Here is a 17,053-nt window from a genome sequence, read left to right as displayed (position 1 = left end):
TATCAAGGCAATAATCCTGCAAAGACCAGAGTCTTGCATAAGGCACTTTATTACTTGTGTTGTGCTACATCTCTGTTCACATTGCAAAAGGCAAATACTGTAATATACACATACAAAATTGGGAACAAAACTAAAAACTGTTCATGAACATTAATTAACAAATGCAGTTCCTTAGTAAACCTGAGGTAGGTGAACATTTCAGTGCATATAATGTTCTATGTGACTGGAGAAAAAGAACGCCATCACTGCAGCCAATATCACCGTAAAGAGTGGCGTCCAGAAGCAGCAGCATCTCTGTGGGAAGACAAGAGGGAGATGTGTCATTCAACAGTTAACGTGGATGTCCCATGTGGGTTATCCAGCAAGAAACATCTTTTGCTTAGGAAAATGTGCAATAGGTTCCCTGATGTGTAAATGAGACGGATTATTGCTGCATTACCCTGACACCCATCCTCCAGCTAAGCTGTAGGAAGTGGATGTCACAATCTAGCTAGATTACAGACATCTGAAATGGTCTTAAAGGGGCTATCCGGGTTGCGCTGCGATCCTGTGTGGCAGCAACTTCATAGCCTGGGGTTAGAACCTACAGCGCAGGCGTGAGTCTGAATCTCTCCACACAGCGCTAGTGAAAATCGGCAAGAAATCCGTACAAAACCAGATAAAAAAAAAAACACACACAGAAATGCGCCCTATTTATCGTGGTTTTTGTTGCAGATTGTCTGGTTATGTTAACAACTCCATTGAAATCTATGTGGAAAACCACCCCACTGGTCTAATAGTTTCCCCCCTATCCTGTGGATGAACCCTAATGCCTGAAATGTTTAAACCTACCACTGTTGCAAGACAATAAAAAAAAGGAAAGCCAAAAACTATGGGGAACACTTATTAATACTGGTATACTGTGAAAAGCATACATTACCCAGAAAATCGTAAGTTATTACATTAAAGGGGTTATCCGATATCACAAACAGCCCCCCATCAGAGGGAATATACTTACCCCGTGGCGCTCCTGGTCCCCGCACCACGGCTGCTGCTTCGTCCTGTACAGGGTTTTTTTTTGGGGGGGAGGGGCGCGGACGAGCCTCATCACCGTATGAAAACACTCATGCACATGACCATATTTTATACTTTTGTCCGATCCGTATTTTTTTGCGGATTGCACACATACCCAGTCATTTCTATGGGTCAGCAAAGAAAATGGATGGCACTCAGATGTTGTCCTTTTGCTGTCCGCTGTCCCAAGTGTGCTTTCCGCAAATTATAGAGCATGTCCTATTCTCCGTATTGCGGACAAGAATAGTCATTTCTACTAATGGGAGTGAGAAAAATGCATATTGCACATTGAAGGTGTTTTCTGTGGATCCATGGTTTGCATGAGGCCTAAGGGTAATTGGGGGGGAGACACTAAAAAACACCAGGGGCAGGGTATGGACCGGGAGGGTGTGAACAATCCATAAATTCTTATTCACACTATGGGGTTATTTTATGTGATGCTTTATTTCACTGCAGCAGCCAGGTGTTGGCTAACAAATAGGAGAGAACGGGGTAAGTGTACCTTTTTCCTTTTTTTTTGTATCATCCCATCCAAGAGAGAAGATTGTGAAAGGCCAGTCCTCACCCTATGCACTTGCACACTGGTTATATTTTCTGTAAGGGATCAGGCACACGACCGTGCTCGATCTGAGAAACGGGGCCTGAGTGTCAGGGGCATCTCCCGGATATGAGGATGCAGTGTCGGACTGGGGTAACTAGGGCCCACCAGTAAAATGTATTTTGGGGGCCCACTATACGGATACATTTGAATATAATAAATAATTTTAAGTTTTTTATATGAACATAGGCTGGTTGAATATATGTATGTAGTGCAGTAAATCTAATGTGTTATGTGCCACTTGTGCAGGGGGTGGGAGACTAGGGGCCCACCGGGGGATTCCCCTGTACCCCTGTGGGCCAGTCTGAGCCTGTGAGGATGTACGGTAAGTACACTACAATAGACCTGTGGTGCGATAGGAACTCACTGCATGGTAAATTACTACTATGCAGTGAGTTCGGGTCAGAAGACAGTCACGTGTATGAGCCACATTTATTGTTATTGATGGGATCTTATCCTTTGGAAAGGATTTCCTGACCTTGTAGGATAGGAGCTAAAATATTCCTAAGTGATCCCGTTTACTTTAATTTTACCTTTGGGTTTTTTCTGGACATTCCCTTTAGCTCCTCTCGACATTGCTTCAACTTTCTCTGACAAGAGCGATATTCATCAGTGACCAGGTCCAGCTCAACCTTCAGACCTGCACACTGGCAAACAAACAGGACTGCCATGAACAAATAAATGCATTGGGAAGCTGGGGCTGTGGCACATCCGTTAAGACTTCACAAACTACTTATGCAAATAAAAACACTGGCATATTCAAGTCAATAGGCTTGTATGCTGACACACCGATCCCCGTAAATGGTAACATGTCATATAACTTTACATATGTTCCTGGATTATGATGATTTCTTTTATTTCCCCTCTATTTGAGTTGGGCATCATCTTAGGCTACCATCACACTTGCCTTGTTGTTTTCTGGTATTGAGGTCCGGCAGAGGATCTCAATACCGGAAAAAAAACGTTTCCGTTGAGTCCTAATGCATTCTGAATGGAAAGAGATCTGTTCAGGATGTCTTCCATTCCAGCAGCTTTCTGTTTTGTGACCTGCAAGCTGCGGTTTTGTGTCCAGTCATAAATGGATCAAGTACTGAAAACAATGTAAGTCAATGGTGACAGATCCGTTTTTTTTTTTTGGAGCCTATAAAGCCAGATCCGTCACCCATTGACTTAAAATGTATTTAGTAATGGATCCGTTTTTTTTTCGTTTTGATTTCACAGAACCGCATCCTAACGGAACGGATGCATACTGATGTGCAAAATCAAAGCTCCGCCGGATCTCAACACCAGTAATAACAACACAAGTGTGAAAGTAGCCTGAGCTACTTTGGATGGGCTTTTCTCTGGCCCCATAAACATGGCCTAATGTGATACCATAACCAAACATGGTGTCCGTGGAAAAAAATATTAACATACTCCAATGAATCCCAAATTAGAATGTCTATGATTCTTTTTTGAGGTACTAGATGAAAGCATATGGAGAGTTCATGGGTCCATATTGTAAATCCTTAGCTCTGTCTGAGGAACACTATACAAGTCTGTGTGCAGGAGCCATTGCTCACTCGTTTTCATTTTGCTTTCTCATGGCCATTTGTCATTATATAGTCATTGGATCGTGCACCCCAGTGTTACAGCATGTCATTTTTCATAATGATATAATCTATGTTTTTTTTCTATGCAGTACATCACCATTTAGTTTTCTGTTCATCTGATCCGGCAGAACAGAAAAATAAAACAAAATCCTTTGTTTTGAGCATCTGTTGTGCTAATTTTGCATATGTTTTTGTCAATTCCGTCAGATCCAGAGCACAATAGATGCTCAAAATAAAGGATCTTTTTTGTTTATTTTTCTTCTGTTCTGACGGATCAGAAGAACGGAAAACTAAACTGTGATGTCAACGAGGCCTAAGCCTCTGTTCACACTTATGTCAGTCAGAATATCGTAGCATGGACTCATTATAAGTTAACGCTGGGGAACACTGACAAAAATACTGAAGTATCGTTACTGATCCAGTAAAAACTTAAAGGGGTTTTCCCATCTCAGACAATGCTAGGATATGCCCCGATTGCTGATATGTGCAGGTCTCGTAAACTGAGCCGGCAAAGTGAAGGAGGGAGCACCACACATGTGCGGCCGCCCTCCGTTAATTTCTATGGGGCCGGTGAAAATAGGCTCAGTTTAGGAGATGGATACCTCTGGGACCCGCATCTATCAGACAATGGGGGCATATCCTAGCAATATGCCCCCATTGTCTGAGATGGGAATACCCTTTTAAGCCATGACTTCAGTGTGAATGAAGCAATTTTGATTACCTGAACGTTTTTAGTTCACCTCTTTGAGGTTGCTTTCACACATTGGTTTTTGGTGTTTTATTGCACTTTTGTGTTTTTAGTGGTGGTTTATGCAGTAAAAACACCAGCTCTAGAAGTTAGCTGAAGGTCTATAGAAAATATGAAATGCAGGATACACAAACGTTTTTTTTACTGGTGGTGTTTTTGTATTTCTGCCTCTTTTTCAAAAACAGGATGCTGTAGGGTTTTTTTGAGGCGTTTTCACATCACCTTCTATAGTAGAAAAAGCTATGGAAAAAAAAATGCTAGTGGGCCAATACTGTTTGCAAAAACACCCAAAAAACCCACTAATAGTGTGGCAAAAGGTGCAGTTGGCCAATGCCAAATGCTTTATCTGGTGTTTCCATTTCATCCACCATGACGGCCACAATGAGAGATGACCCTTGACCTCTGTAGGCACAGGAACACACAAAGAGCATTTAAATCTACCCCCACCCCTCTGTTTTCCTGCCCCTATGGGGGTTAACACATGGAGAAAGTCCTCCCTGAGGGGAGGTAAAGAATAAGAAAGTTACGGGTATCTCCCGCTGTCCTCCCGCGGCATGGGCTAGATGGAGAGTGGGAGCAACAAGGACCATCGTCCAGTGGTCCTTCCCTTATGGCGGGCTTCTTTCCTCTGCTGGAAACAGTCGCAGCAGGGTGTCGGAACGTGACGCTCACGCGATGTTTGGCGTCTTACGTATTCTATGAACCCGGCTGGGGGGTTGTTGCGGCGCATGGAGCGCTTGGTTATTCGGGGACCATGCGGCGCATGACGCGCTCAGCAAGGATCATGCGGCGCATTGAGCTTCTCTATCCCAGGGGCGCTGCTAGATGGCGTAAGATGCTGGGAGATTTAAAAAAACAGGGCGCTCATACAGAATCTCTGCCATGATGTCTGTATTGGAAGCACCTACTCCCCGACTGGAGGGCCCTGATCCCTCTGCTACCGCCAGGACCGTGAGTCCCCTATGGGGGTGGATGTATTTATATATATACACTGCTCAAAAAAATAAAGGGAACACTTAAACAACACAATGTAACTCCAAGTCAATCACACTTCTGTGAAATCAAACTGTCCACTTAGGAAGCAACACTGAGTGACAATCAATTTCACATGCTGTTGTGCAAATGGAATAGACAACAGGTGGAAATTATAGGCAATTAGCAAGACACCCCCAATAAAGGAGTGGTTCTGCAGGTGGTGACCACAGACCACTTCTCAGTTCCTATGCTTCCTGGCTGATGTTTTGGTCACTTTTGAATGCTGGCGGTGCTTTCACTCTAGTGGTAGCATGAGACGGAGTCTACAACCCACACAAGTGGCTCAGGTAGTGCAGCTTATCCAGGATGGCACATCAATGCGAGCTGTGGCAAGAAGGTTTGCTGTGTCTGTCAGCGTAGTGTCCAGAGCATGGAGGCGCTACCAGGAGACAGGCCAGTACATCAGGAGACGTGTAGGAGGGCAACAACCCGGCAGCAGGACCGCTACCTCCGCCTTTGTGTAAGGAGGAACAGGAGCACTGCCAGAGCCCTGCAAAATGACCTTCAGCAGGCCACAAATGTGCATGTGTCTGCTCAAACGGTCAGACACAGACTCCATGAGGGTGATATGAGGGCCCGACGTCCACAGGTGGGGGTTGTGCTTACAGCCCAACACCGTGCAGGACGTTTGGCATTTGCCAGAGAACACCAAGATTGGCAAATTTGCCACTGGCGCCCTGTGCTCTTCACAGATGAAAGCAGGTTCACACTGAGCACATGTGACAGATGTGACAGAGTCTGGAGACGCAGTGGAGAACGTTCTGCTGCCTGCAACATCCTCCAGCATGACCGGTTTGGCATTGGGTCAGTAATGGTGTGGGGTGGCATTTCTTTGGAGGGCCGCACAGCCCTCCATGTGCTCGCCAGAGGTAGCCTGACTGCCATTAGGTACCGAGATGAGATCCTCAGACCCCTTGTGAGACCATATGCTGGTGCGGTTGGCCCTGGGTTCCTCCTAATGCAAGACAATGCTAGACCTCATGTGGCTGGAGTGTGTCAGCAGTTCCTGCAAGACGAAGGCATTGATGCTATGGACTGGCCCGCCCTTTCCCCAGACCTGAATCCAATTGAGCACATCTGGGATATCATGTCTCGCTCTATCCAACGTTGACGTTGCACCACAGACTGTCTAGGAGTTGGCAGATGCTTTAGTCCAGGTCTGGGAGGAGATCCCTCAGGAGACCGTCCGCCACCTCATCAGGAGCATGCACAGGCGTTGTAGGGAGGTCATACAGGCACGTGGAGGCCACACACACTACTGAGCCTTGACTTGTTTTAAGGACATTACATCAAAGTTGGATCAGCCTGTAGTGTGTTTTTCCATTTTTTTTTTTTGGTGTGATTTTGTTGTCAGCACATTCAACTATGTAAAGAACAAAGTATTTCAGAAGAATATTTAATTAACTCAGATCTAGGATGTGTTATTTTTGTGTTCCCTTTATTTTTTTGAGCAGTGTATATATATGATTTATGGGAAACTGGCTGATATTTGGTTGTCCCTTTTTGTCTTCAGGGCACAAGAAACTCTAAATCAAAAGTAAAGCCTCTAAAGTGCAATGCCTGTTCAAAAAGACTACCTGAAAACTATAAGAAAAAAATTATACAGATCCTGCATGTCCGAAATTCTGAAAGAGGAACAATCAAATATAATTTCAGATGTTTTTTCTGAGATGAAGTCTTTAATTCATGAAGAAATTAAATCTTCCTTAGCCTCTATGTCTACTCCCAGCACTCCTAATCCTCTGGCTAAAAGGCCAAGGCTTTCTGTTCAATCCTCCTCTGACCAAGAGGACATCGAGGAGGGCTCCACTTCTTCTAGACAAGTTTTAGAGGAGGATCTCCTCTCAGAGGGAGAGATCAGAGAAAACGATAAAAAATATTTTTTCTCTTCTGAGGGCATGGAAGATCTATTAAAAGCTGTAAAATCCACAATGGGTATCTCATCAGCACCAATAATATTCACAAAGTTAGTAGTAGAGATGGTTGCATCCTTATGCAAAGAAGGAATCATCATTATCCCCTATCTAGACGACTTCTTAATAGTTGGCAGATCAGAAGAGGAAAGTTTGTGGACCACCCAAAAGGTTTTAGACACTCTTTCAGATATAGGATGGATTGTAAAGCTAAAGAAATCTACTCTAACTCCATCTACAAGGATAAGATTCCTAGGCGTAGAGTTAGATTACAGATCTCAGAGGACATATCTACCCCAGGACAAAGCAGAAGCCCTCCAAGAGAAGATATCGCACTTTCAAAAGGCTCACAGATGTTCCATCAGGGAGGCTATGATTCTATTAGGAAATCTAACTTCCTGTTTGATCTCAGTTCCCTGGAGTCATGCTCACACAAAAGTGACACAGACCTGGATTCTAAAAGAATGGAATGGGAGATAATCAACTCTAGACAAAAAGAAGGTATGTGTCACCGAGGTTCCTGGCCTAGGTGAGATAGGAACCGGTAGTTTAGTGTGTCAGCAGCAGCTAGGCTGGCTGACACAGTGTTTTTACTTAGTGTGGCTGTAAAGCCGATCCGGGCCGGTTCTTATTGGGAGCAGCCAAAGAGCAGGGTGGGTGGCTGTTCCCCACGTTCCAGGCCAGGTTTTGGGCTGGGAATAAAAACCCAGCCAGCAGTCACAGCTGGGTGTGGATTACCCTGCATTTTTATAATGGAGCTGTGAAGCACTGTGGTCTTGGGTTCCAACCAGTTGGTAGCGTGCTTGAGAGCTGCACGCTGAAAATCAGGCGCCCTAAAGCCTGCTGTGGACGGCTGTGGATTGCCATGGACAAAACAGTCCGCCAGATGACACGTTTGTGCTGTGGACTTTATGTGGTGTGAATTAACACCAGGACTCTGCACAGTGTTGTTTTTGCTTTATTGCTTTTTGTGTGAATAAACACTGAACTTTTGCTTTACTACCGTGTTCTTGCCTCTGTACTGCGTCCGCTTACCCTGCCTACCAGAGCAAGTCCCTACAATATATACACTGCTCAAAAAAATAAAGGGAACACAAAAATAACACATCCTAGATCTGAATTAATTAAATATTCTTCTGAAATACTTTGTTCTTTACATAGTTGAATGTGCTGACAACAAAATCACACAAAAATAAAAAAATGGAAATCAAATTTTTTAACCCATGGAGGTCTGGATTTGGAGTCACACTCAAAATTAAAGTAGAAAAACACACTACAGGCTGATCCAACTTTGATGTAATGTCCTTAAAACAAGTCAAAATGAGGCTCAGTAGTGTGTGTGGCCTCCACGTGCCTGTATGACCTCCCTACAACGCCTGTACATGCTCCTGATGAGGTGGCAGACGGTCTCCTGAGGGATCTCCTCCCAGACCTGGACTAAAGCATCTGCCAACTCCTGGACAGTCTGTGGTGCAACGTGACGTTGGTGGATAGAGCGAGACATGATGTCCCAGATGTGCTCAATTGGATTCAGGTCTAGGGAACGGGCGGGCCAGTCCATAGCATCAATGCCTTCGTCTTGCAGGAACTGCTGACACACTCCAGCTAGATGAGGTCTAGCATTGTCTTGCATTAGGAGGAACCCAGGGCCAACCGCACCAGCATATGGTCTCACAAGGGGTCTGAGGATCTCATCTCGGTACCTAATGGCAGTCAGGCTACCTCTGGCGAGCACATGGAGGGCTGTGCGGCCCTCCAAAGAAATGCCACCCCACACCATTACTGACCCAATGCCAAACCGGTCATGCTGGAGGATGTTGCAGGCAGCAGAACGTTCTCCACGGCGTCTCCAGACTCTGTCACGTCTGTCACATGTGCTCAGTGTGAACCTGCTTTCATCTGTGAAGAGCACAGGGCGCCAGTGGCAAATTTGACAATCTTGGTGTTCTCTGGCAAATGCCAAACGTCCTGCACGGTGTTGGGCTGTAAGCACAACCCCCACCTGTGGACGTCAGGCCCTCATATCACCCTCATGGAGTCTGTTTCTGACCGTTTGAGCAGACACATGCACATTTGTGGCCTGCTGAAGGTCATTTTGCAGGGCTCTGGCAGTGCTCCTGTTCCTCCTTACACAAAGGCGGAGGTAGCGGTCCTGCTGCCGGGTTGTTGCCCTCCTACGGCCTCCTCCACGTCTCCTGATGTACTGGCCTGTCTCCTGGTAGCGCCTCCATGCTCTGGACACTACGCTGACAGACACAGCAAACCTTCTTGCCACAGCTCGCATTGATGTGCCATCCTGGATAAGCTGCACTACCTGAGCCACTTGTGTGGGTTGTAGACTCCGTCTCATGCTACCACTAGAGTGAAAGCACCGCCAGCATTCAAAAGTGACCAAAACATCAGCCAGGAAGCATATGAACTGAGAAGTGGTCAGGTCACCACCTGCAGAACCACTCCTTTATTGCGGGTGTCTTGCTAATTGCCTATAATTTCCACCTGTTGTCTATCCCATTTGCACAACAGCATGTGAAATTGATTGTCACTCAGTGTTGCTTCCTAAGTGGACAGTTTGATTTCACAGAAGTGTGATTGACTTGGAGTTACATTGTGTTGTTTAAGTGTTCCCTTTATTTTTTTGAGCAGTGTGTATATATATATATATATATATATATATATATATAGTTGTGTGTGTATTTATATAGGGAACTGGGGTATGAAGAAATATCCTAAGAACTCCTATTACAGTTCACCTACCTTGGTAATTTGTTAAACACTGACGGGTGGGGGGTAGATTTAAACTCTCTCTGTGTGTAGGAACACACAGAGAGAGTTTAAATCTACATAGGTCAAGGGTCATCTCTCATTGTGGCCGTCATGGTGGATTCAAGGAAACGGAATTACCGGTAAGACTAATTTCGGTTTTTTTTGTGGTAAAAAAAAGGCCAAAAACATTCATGTGTATAAGGATCCTAATGCAGATTTCATTTATTAGAAGATGGCCCAGGCAAGACTGAAGTGTCAGAGATGCTGTAAAAGGATTTGTGTTCTCTTGTAAAAGTTTTACCTCTTTCTCCTGTGACGCTAGTTTTTCCATCACAGCCTGGAGTTGGTCATTTTTCAGTTCTTCTGGTGACTCACTCAGTTGTAATGTTGTCGTGTCTCTTTTAATGTCTGACACGTTTTTGTGCTCCAGCGTTACAAGGTCAACTGGTAAAGGAAAGAAGCCGTTTACATCAATTTCTGGTACTTAGAAGGGATCAGCAACCTCCACCATGAAACTACAACTCACAGAATTCTCTTTTGACTTCTATAAGAAAATCCGAGTATGCATGCTGGGAGTTGTAGTTTTACAGAAGCTGAAGTGCAAAGGTTGCTGATCCCTGTTCTAGTGAAACCTTAATCAGGTTCATCCCAGAAAACACAGTCTGTGTGTCGGCCGCATCTAGTGGCTCCACTGAGCCGAACTGACAGTATTATAGTAATTTATGATATAGTCTATCTAATTGTGAGTCTATTGCATTGTACTCACATCAGCAATAGCCCAGTGATCAAATACAAACAGGCACATATGAACCTGGGACCAACACAGATGCCTTCAGCTGCCAAACGCACATGCAACAGGTCAGACACTTTCAAAGGAACAGATCTGATGAAGATGCCCTTTAAGGGTTCCTCCATCCAACAAAACTATTGAGATAGATGTATCACAAAACATGTATACACCTCTTCAGGGGCATACAAAGAAATCACTGGGCCCCATAGCAAGAATCTAAATTGGGCTCCCATGCCCCATTCATAGCCCCTCCCTCTACGCTTTCCTAGCCTGTATATAGAGCACTGTACTGATATGTGAGCTATGAGGTATAAATTACAGCTCGTACCTCACATATCAGTACACCGCTGTATATACCGTATACCTGTACACACTGCATCTATTATACTTCGTACCTCACATGTCAGTTCACTGCTGTGTATACTATATATCTTAACATACTGCATCTATTGTTCCTTGTACCTCATATAGCAGTATACTGCTGGGTATAATACATACCTGAGTCCACTGCATCTATTATACTGTATAATAGATGCAGTGTGTACAGATATATGTGCTCAGTTATATATTATGGCTATTGTGTGAGGTACATGAGGTAATAGTGGTTGTAACTGTCTGCAGTACTAATATATAGGGAATGGGTACTCATTCTCTGGTTTCTTTTTTAAGAGTCCTTTACGCAGGCCGAGAATCCTCCAGATAATCGCTAACAAGCGTTCATAGGAACTCTTGTTAGCGATTATCTGACGATGCAAAGGTGCCGCCGATTACCCGATGAACAAGTGAAACGCTCGTTCCTTGAGTAATTGAATCGTTTGTGCTGCCATCTAAATCATTGTTTTCTGGCAACAGATCGAGCTGTGTAAACATGCTCTGCTGCCGGCAAACAATGGTTCTGTATGAGGACAGGCCATAGCATTAGCGATCACTCATCCCCATACTCGGTAGGAGATCGCTGTATGGAAATCCAGCACCGATAAGCAGGCACTTACTGGGACACTTCCTTCTCGACAGTTGCCTACAAAATTGGCCCGTGTAAAGGGACCTTAAGTGTGGAAAGTGAAATGTTTTATAATTTTGCTGCCTCTACTAAAGCAAATACACTGCGCCTCACCCTCTAGAAGCATGCAGGAAGATAACATGCCTAAAAAAGTCACTACTATTGCCATGAATACCTGAATTCTACACAATGGTATGCAGTTCTGAAAGGTCTCAAGGTAAAGTGAAAATGTAATACCGTTTGACTTTTTTGCTCTCCAGAAGCTTTTTGCTCTCCAAAATGCCACCAAAAAACTGTTTAATGCTCATTCCAAATGCAAATTACCTTTCAAAGAGGTGGGGAAACTCCTGACACAATTTAAGATGTCCCACCCATTGTTGTGTGATTGATATCCATGAGAAAAGGAAACATCACAATGATGGCCTGAAATCCTGTGCGTTCACAGTTGTGATCTGCTTCCGGAGCACACTCTACCTGACTGTGCATGTTCTAGAGCAGAGACTAGTACATCCCGCATCACTGTACATTTCTGGAAGTTGCACGCACAGAATTATGGCCAGTCTTCTAGTGATGTTTCTTGTATGGGGCGCTAGGGCATGGGCAGCTTGACTAATCTACTTAGTGTCTCCATCTCTTTGCTGTAAACAGTTAATTTGTATATAGTGTAAGCAGGCACTAAACTTCATTTTTATCAAAATTGAGGCTTCTAGAAAACTAAAAGATTGGAACAGTCAAGCACTGGTAGCAGTTGGGGGGCAAAAAGTTCTGACAGGTTCCCTTTAACCAGTATTTGTCTACCTTGCAAGATATCTTCACACAAATCTGTGGACAGAAGATACATTTACATTATGAGACAACCCCTTTAAGTTTCACAGGTAGGAAATGTTGTAATGCAGTGTTTAAAAATGGTGCATATACTTTGCGCAATGTGCATACGTCAAAAACATTTGCAAAAAGTGCGCACAGATATGTTCCTGGACCTGTCTGAATCAGTAGACCATAAGTGTTGTTTTCTACTTTATCAAACTTTAGGGCAACTTACGTTGTAAACCCTTAATTTGTTTGTGCATCTCAAGTTTCTGCTCCTCCGAATTCCTCAGTCTAACTGAAAAAAAAGTAAAAAAATTCTGATCATTCATTTGCAAAATAATTACAATAAACAAGCATCTTATTTAAAGGGAACCTGTCACCTGAAAAACGCATATTAAACCGACCACAGTACCTTACAGTATCCCCCAGTGTGTTGCTAATCATATTTTTCTTTGCTCTTTGCGTTTCTTCATACTTGTTAAAAACGTTGTTTTAATGTCGGTTGGCGCCGTCTCCGAGTCAGGCTTGAAGTCAAGGGGGCAGTGGCCTCCTTGCTTCAAGTAAAGCTAAGCCCGCACCCTTACCCCTCCTCTCTACAATTAGATGGACAAGCTGCCGTGATCGCGCTCTTCTAGCGCATGCACGGTACGCTGCCTGTTACAGCACGATCCTCACTCACCCGCCTACATTTTGCTGACTGCGGATGCTCCGGACAGTTTGATTGCGCGCGCGCCCGGCCGTCACGCTGTAACAGGCAGCGTACCGCGCATGCGCTAGAAGAGCGTGATCCCGGCTTCACGGCAGCATGTCCATCTAATTGTAGAGGAGGGGTAAGGGGCGGGCTTAGCTTTACTTGAAGCAACGAGGCCGCTGCCCCCTTGACTTCAAGCCTGACTCAGAGACAGCGCCAACCGACATTAAAACAACGTTTTTAACAAGTATGAAGAAACGCAAAGAGCAAAGAAAAATATGATTAGCAACACACTGGGGGATACTGTAAGGTACTGTGGTCGGTTTAATATGCGTTTTTCAGGTGACAGGTTCCCTTCAAACACGCAACAGGTTTTTTGGAAAGCATTTCTCAAGTCACTATTGCCAATGCAGTAGACGCAGCTACTACTGGCAGCTACTACAGGGTCACCACTGGGACAGACACACACAAGCGAGTTCACAGAATGTGTCAGTGTGAGGTCCCGTTCAGACCTACGCTCCTCTGACATGATTTCACAGCGTTACAATGATTTACAATGCTGTATGGCCCCGAGAGTCCTGGAATCTACTGAATTAGGCCTCCTGCACAGGACCGTATGGCTTTTTCAGTGTTTTGCGGTCCGTTTTTCACGGATCCTTTGTTCCGTTTTTCCGTATGGCATATACAGTATACAGTAGATACATAGAAAAAATTGGGCTGGGCATAAAATTTTCAATAGATGGTTCCGCAAAAACGGAACAGATACGGAAGACATACGGATGCATTTCCGTATGTGTTCCGTTTCTTTTTGCGGACCTATTGACTTGAATGGAGCCACGGAACGTGATTTGCGGGTTATAATAGGACATGTTCTATCTTTCAACGGAACACGAAAAACAGAAATACGGAAACGGAATGCATACGGAATACATTCCGTTTTTTTTGGCGGAACCATTGAAATGAATGGCTCCGTATACGGACCACACACGTAACGCAAAAAACGGGCAGTAAACGGGAAAAAAACGGTAGTGTGCAGGAGGCCTTAGGCTACATGAACACGACCGTGGCATTTTTTGCGGTCCGCAAAAAACAGAAGCCGCCCGTGTACCTTACGCAATTTGCAGAACGGAACGGGCGGCCCATTGTAGAAATGCCTATTCTTGTCCGCAAAACGGACAAGAATAGGACATGCTATTTTTTTTTTTGCGGGGCCTCGGAACGGAGCAACGGATGTGGACAGCACACGGAGTGCTGTCCGCATCTTTTGCGGCCCCATTGAAGTGAATGGGTCCGCACCCGAGCCGCAAAAACTGCGGCTCGGATGAGGACCCGAAAAACGGTCGTGTGCATGAGGCCTTATACTGACATAATGCTGTCTTCTGCACAACAAAACTGAAAACAGCAGGTATTTTACTCTGTTTTATTTGCTTTATATACAGACATTATGACCTTCATGCGAAATCTCCCCAAAAAAAGAGAACTATTGGGGGAATTTATCATAAGGGGAGTATTTGAAGTCCGTTTTGCTTGAGTCTGCGTTGGAGTACTTTATGCCACATTTATCAAATGTCTCATCTTGTTTGATACATACGCCATAGGCCTCATGCACACGACAGTGGTTTTTTGCGTCCGCAAATTGTGTGTCCACCAAAAAAAAAACGGATGCGGCATCCGTTTTTTTTTGGAGGATCCGTTTTTTCCCACAGATCCCTTGTAATAAATGCCTATCCTTGTCCGCAAATGTGAAAAAAGTAGGACATGCACTATTTTTTTTGCTGAAGGGAAACACGGACAACGGACGCGGAACACAAACGGATGAACTATCAGCATTTTTTTGCTGACCCATTGAAATGAATGGGTCCCCATCCTATCCGCAAAAAAACGGAAAGTAGGTCGAGAAAAACAACTGTCGTGTGCATGAGGCCTTATCCTTTATATCAATGAAATGCAGGTTATACTGAATCTTTCCCCATAAAGCTATATATCAATCTGCTCTATAACATGCCACCTGCAGATTGCATTGCATTTTCATCATGACAAGTTGACACTTGAATAGAAATAAATGAAATAAACCTTGTAGAGAGCTCAGCTGCTCCTTCTGCAGGTCATTGTCTTCCTGAAGGTGCTCATTCAAGGCTTGCAACTCAATCTGCTCTTTCTGTAGCTGTTGAATCCGACTGTAAAGCTGTTGACATTGTGACTCCTGAGATCCCACCCACTAAAAGCAAAGGAGAAATCAATACAAGAACATTGGGCAAAAAGACACGCAAATAAAATGTGCAAGTGGAGTGTCTTTGGATTAGGTTATACTGTCTGACAAATGTCTTTAGAGTCCATGCGTTTTCCAATGGGAGCTATTACTTTGCAGCATTCTTGCAAGGAAGAGCTGCTTTAGTTGATCCTGCAAAACTGACGTGGAGCAAGAACAATGTGATCACTGATATCTTTTATTCCCCAAGTAACAAAAAAGCCACTCTGTCATTACAAAAAAATGTAGTTTGGGAGGTTTTAACCCTGCAAAACTACTACTGTATTAGGGCTCTTTCACACTTGCGTTGTTCTGTTCCAGCATAGAGTTCCGTCGTCGGGGCTCTATGCCGGAAGAATCCTCATGCATTCTGAATAGAGAGAAATCCGTTCAGGATGCATCAGGATGTCTTCAGTTCCGGAACGGAAAGTTTTTTGGCCGGAGAAAATACCGCAGAATGCTGCGCTTTTTGTTTCGGTCAAAAATCCTGAACACTTGCCGCAGGGCCGGATCCGGAATTAATGCCCATTAAGCTAAACGTCGTTTCGGCGCATTACCAGATCCGACGTTTAGCTTTTTCTGAATGGTTACTGTCTGTAGTGGGGAGCAGTATACTTACCGTCCGTGCGGCTCCCGGGGCGCTTCAGAGTGACATCAGGGCGCCCCACGCGCATGGATCACGTCATCCATGCGCATGGGGCGCCCTGACGTCATTCTGGAGCGCCCCGGGAGCCGCACGGACGGTAAGTATACTGCTGCCCCGCTTCCCACTACTACTATGGCTACCAGGACTTTAATAGCGTCCTGGGTGCCATAGTAACACTGAACGCATTTTGAAGACGGTTCCGTCTTCAAATGCTTTCAGTTCACTTGCTGTGTTACGGATCCGGCGGGCACCTCCGGAAAATGGAGTACACGACGGATCCGGACAACGCAAGTGTGAAAGAGGCCTTCCTCTAGTGAAGACATTTGTCAGAGATCAACTTGTTCCATGTTCCATGCAGAGACAGCTACAGAGACCCTCCAGTGTGAAGACCCCAAAGAACATCCCAGACCTAAGCTACCGGATGCCTGTCTTTAGCTTTGTGAAAGATTGTGCTTAAAAGACTTTTATGGGAAATGTCATCAATGTTAGAACAGAACTAGCATTCAACCTTACTGCATCATATAAGTCAGATGATGAAGTTCTGACGTTTTGACTCCTCCAGTGTAACTGCGATCTGTGCCCTGTGTTAACATCCCTGCATGGGGAGTGTATGTAGCATCAGGTTTTTGCCTCTTCCCCTCCCAGCTCGAACATCACAGATCCAAGCCTGCCTGAAGCTCTGCTGGGAAAACTGTTCCCTAATACACAGCATCATTGCTGACATCACATCTCCTGGGCAAGGTCACTGATGACGTTGTGTCTACAGTAAAGTTACGGCCACAGGGTGAGAGAGGCGCTCATATGGTAAATAGGTCAAGATTCCTTCAAAAACGGGTGGCTATAATAAACTCACCTGTTTTTGGTTGCACCGAAATCAGGTGCAACTGTATTGAAGGTAGGCTGTGAGATTTGTAGGTAACAGGTTGGTGCTGCCAGATGCGTCAGGAAACCTTTGGGGTGAAGGCCAGGTCGCCACTCGGGTAAATATTGGAAAATGTATCTCAGCTTGTCACGGTGGAGTGATCCAGCCAATAGACGATCGATCGTAAGGCGCATAACCACAACCCGATGCAGGATACAACAAAGTTTATTACGAGACAATGCGTTTCGGGGTGTCGACGACCCCTTTATCAAGTCTGTGTCACCTCAGTTTAAGTGCAGCAGGG

General features: G+C 44.8%; 1 protein-coding gene across 7 annotated transcripts in view; it reads right to left on the bottom strand.

The window, feature by feature from the left end:
* Positions 1-7: 7 nt before the first annotated feature.
* The window catches only part of TRAF3IP3 (TRAF3 interacting protein 3), a 74,722-nt gene continuing 57,676 nt past the window's right edge, over positions 8-17,053 (bottom strand). For 6 of the 7 annotated variants that reach the window (XM_040424015.1, XM_040424014.1, XM_040424016.1 and 3 more), the window contains 5 exons: positions 15,067-15,211; positions 12,535-12,597; positions 10,004-10,146; positions 2,185-2,298; positions 8-294 (listed from right to left, as the gene is read on the bottom strand). In XM_040424015.1, coding sequence (XP_040279949.1) covers positions 199-294; positions 2,185-2,298; positions 10,004-10,146; positions 12,535-12,597; positions 15,067-15,211 — 561 coding nt within the window. In that variant the 3' untranslated portion in view covers positions 8-198. Of the gene's footprint in view, positions 297-2,184; positions 2,299-10,003; positions 10,147-12,534; positions 12,598-15,066; positions 15,212-17,053 lie in introns of all 7 variants that reach the window. The other variant, XM_040424020.1, reaches the window with a different exon arrangement.

Source organism: Bufo bufo, chromosome 3 (assembly GCF_905171765.1).
Source record: "Bufo bufo chromosome 3, aBufBuf1.1, whole genome shotgun sequence".
Taxonomy (NCBI): domain Eukaryota; kingdom Metazoa; phylum Chordata; class Amphibia; order Anura; family Bufonidae; genus Bufo; species Bufo bufo.
Note: the sequence above shows the minus strand (reverse complement) of the source record. Positions and strands in the feature narration are given on the sequence as shown.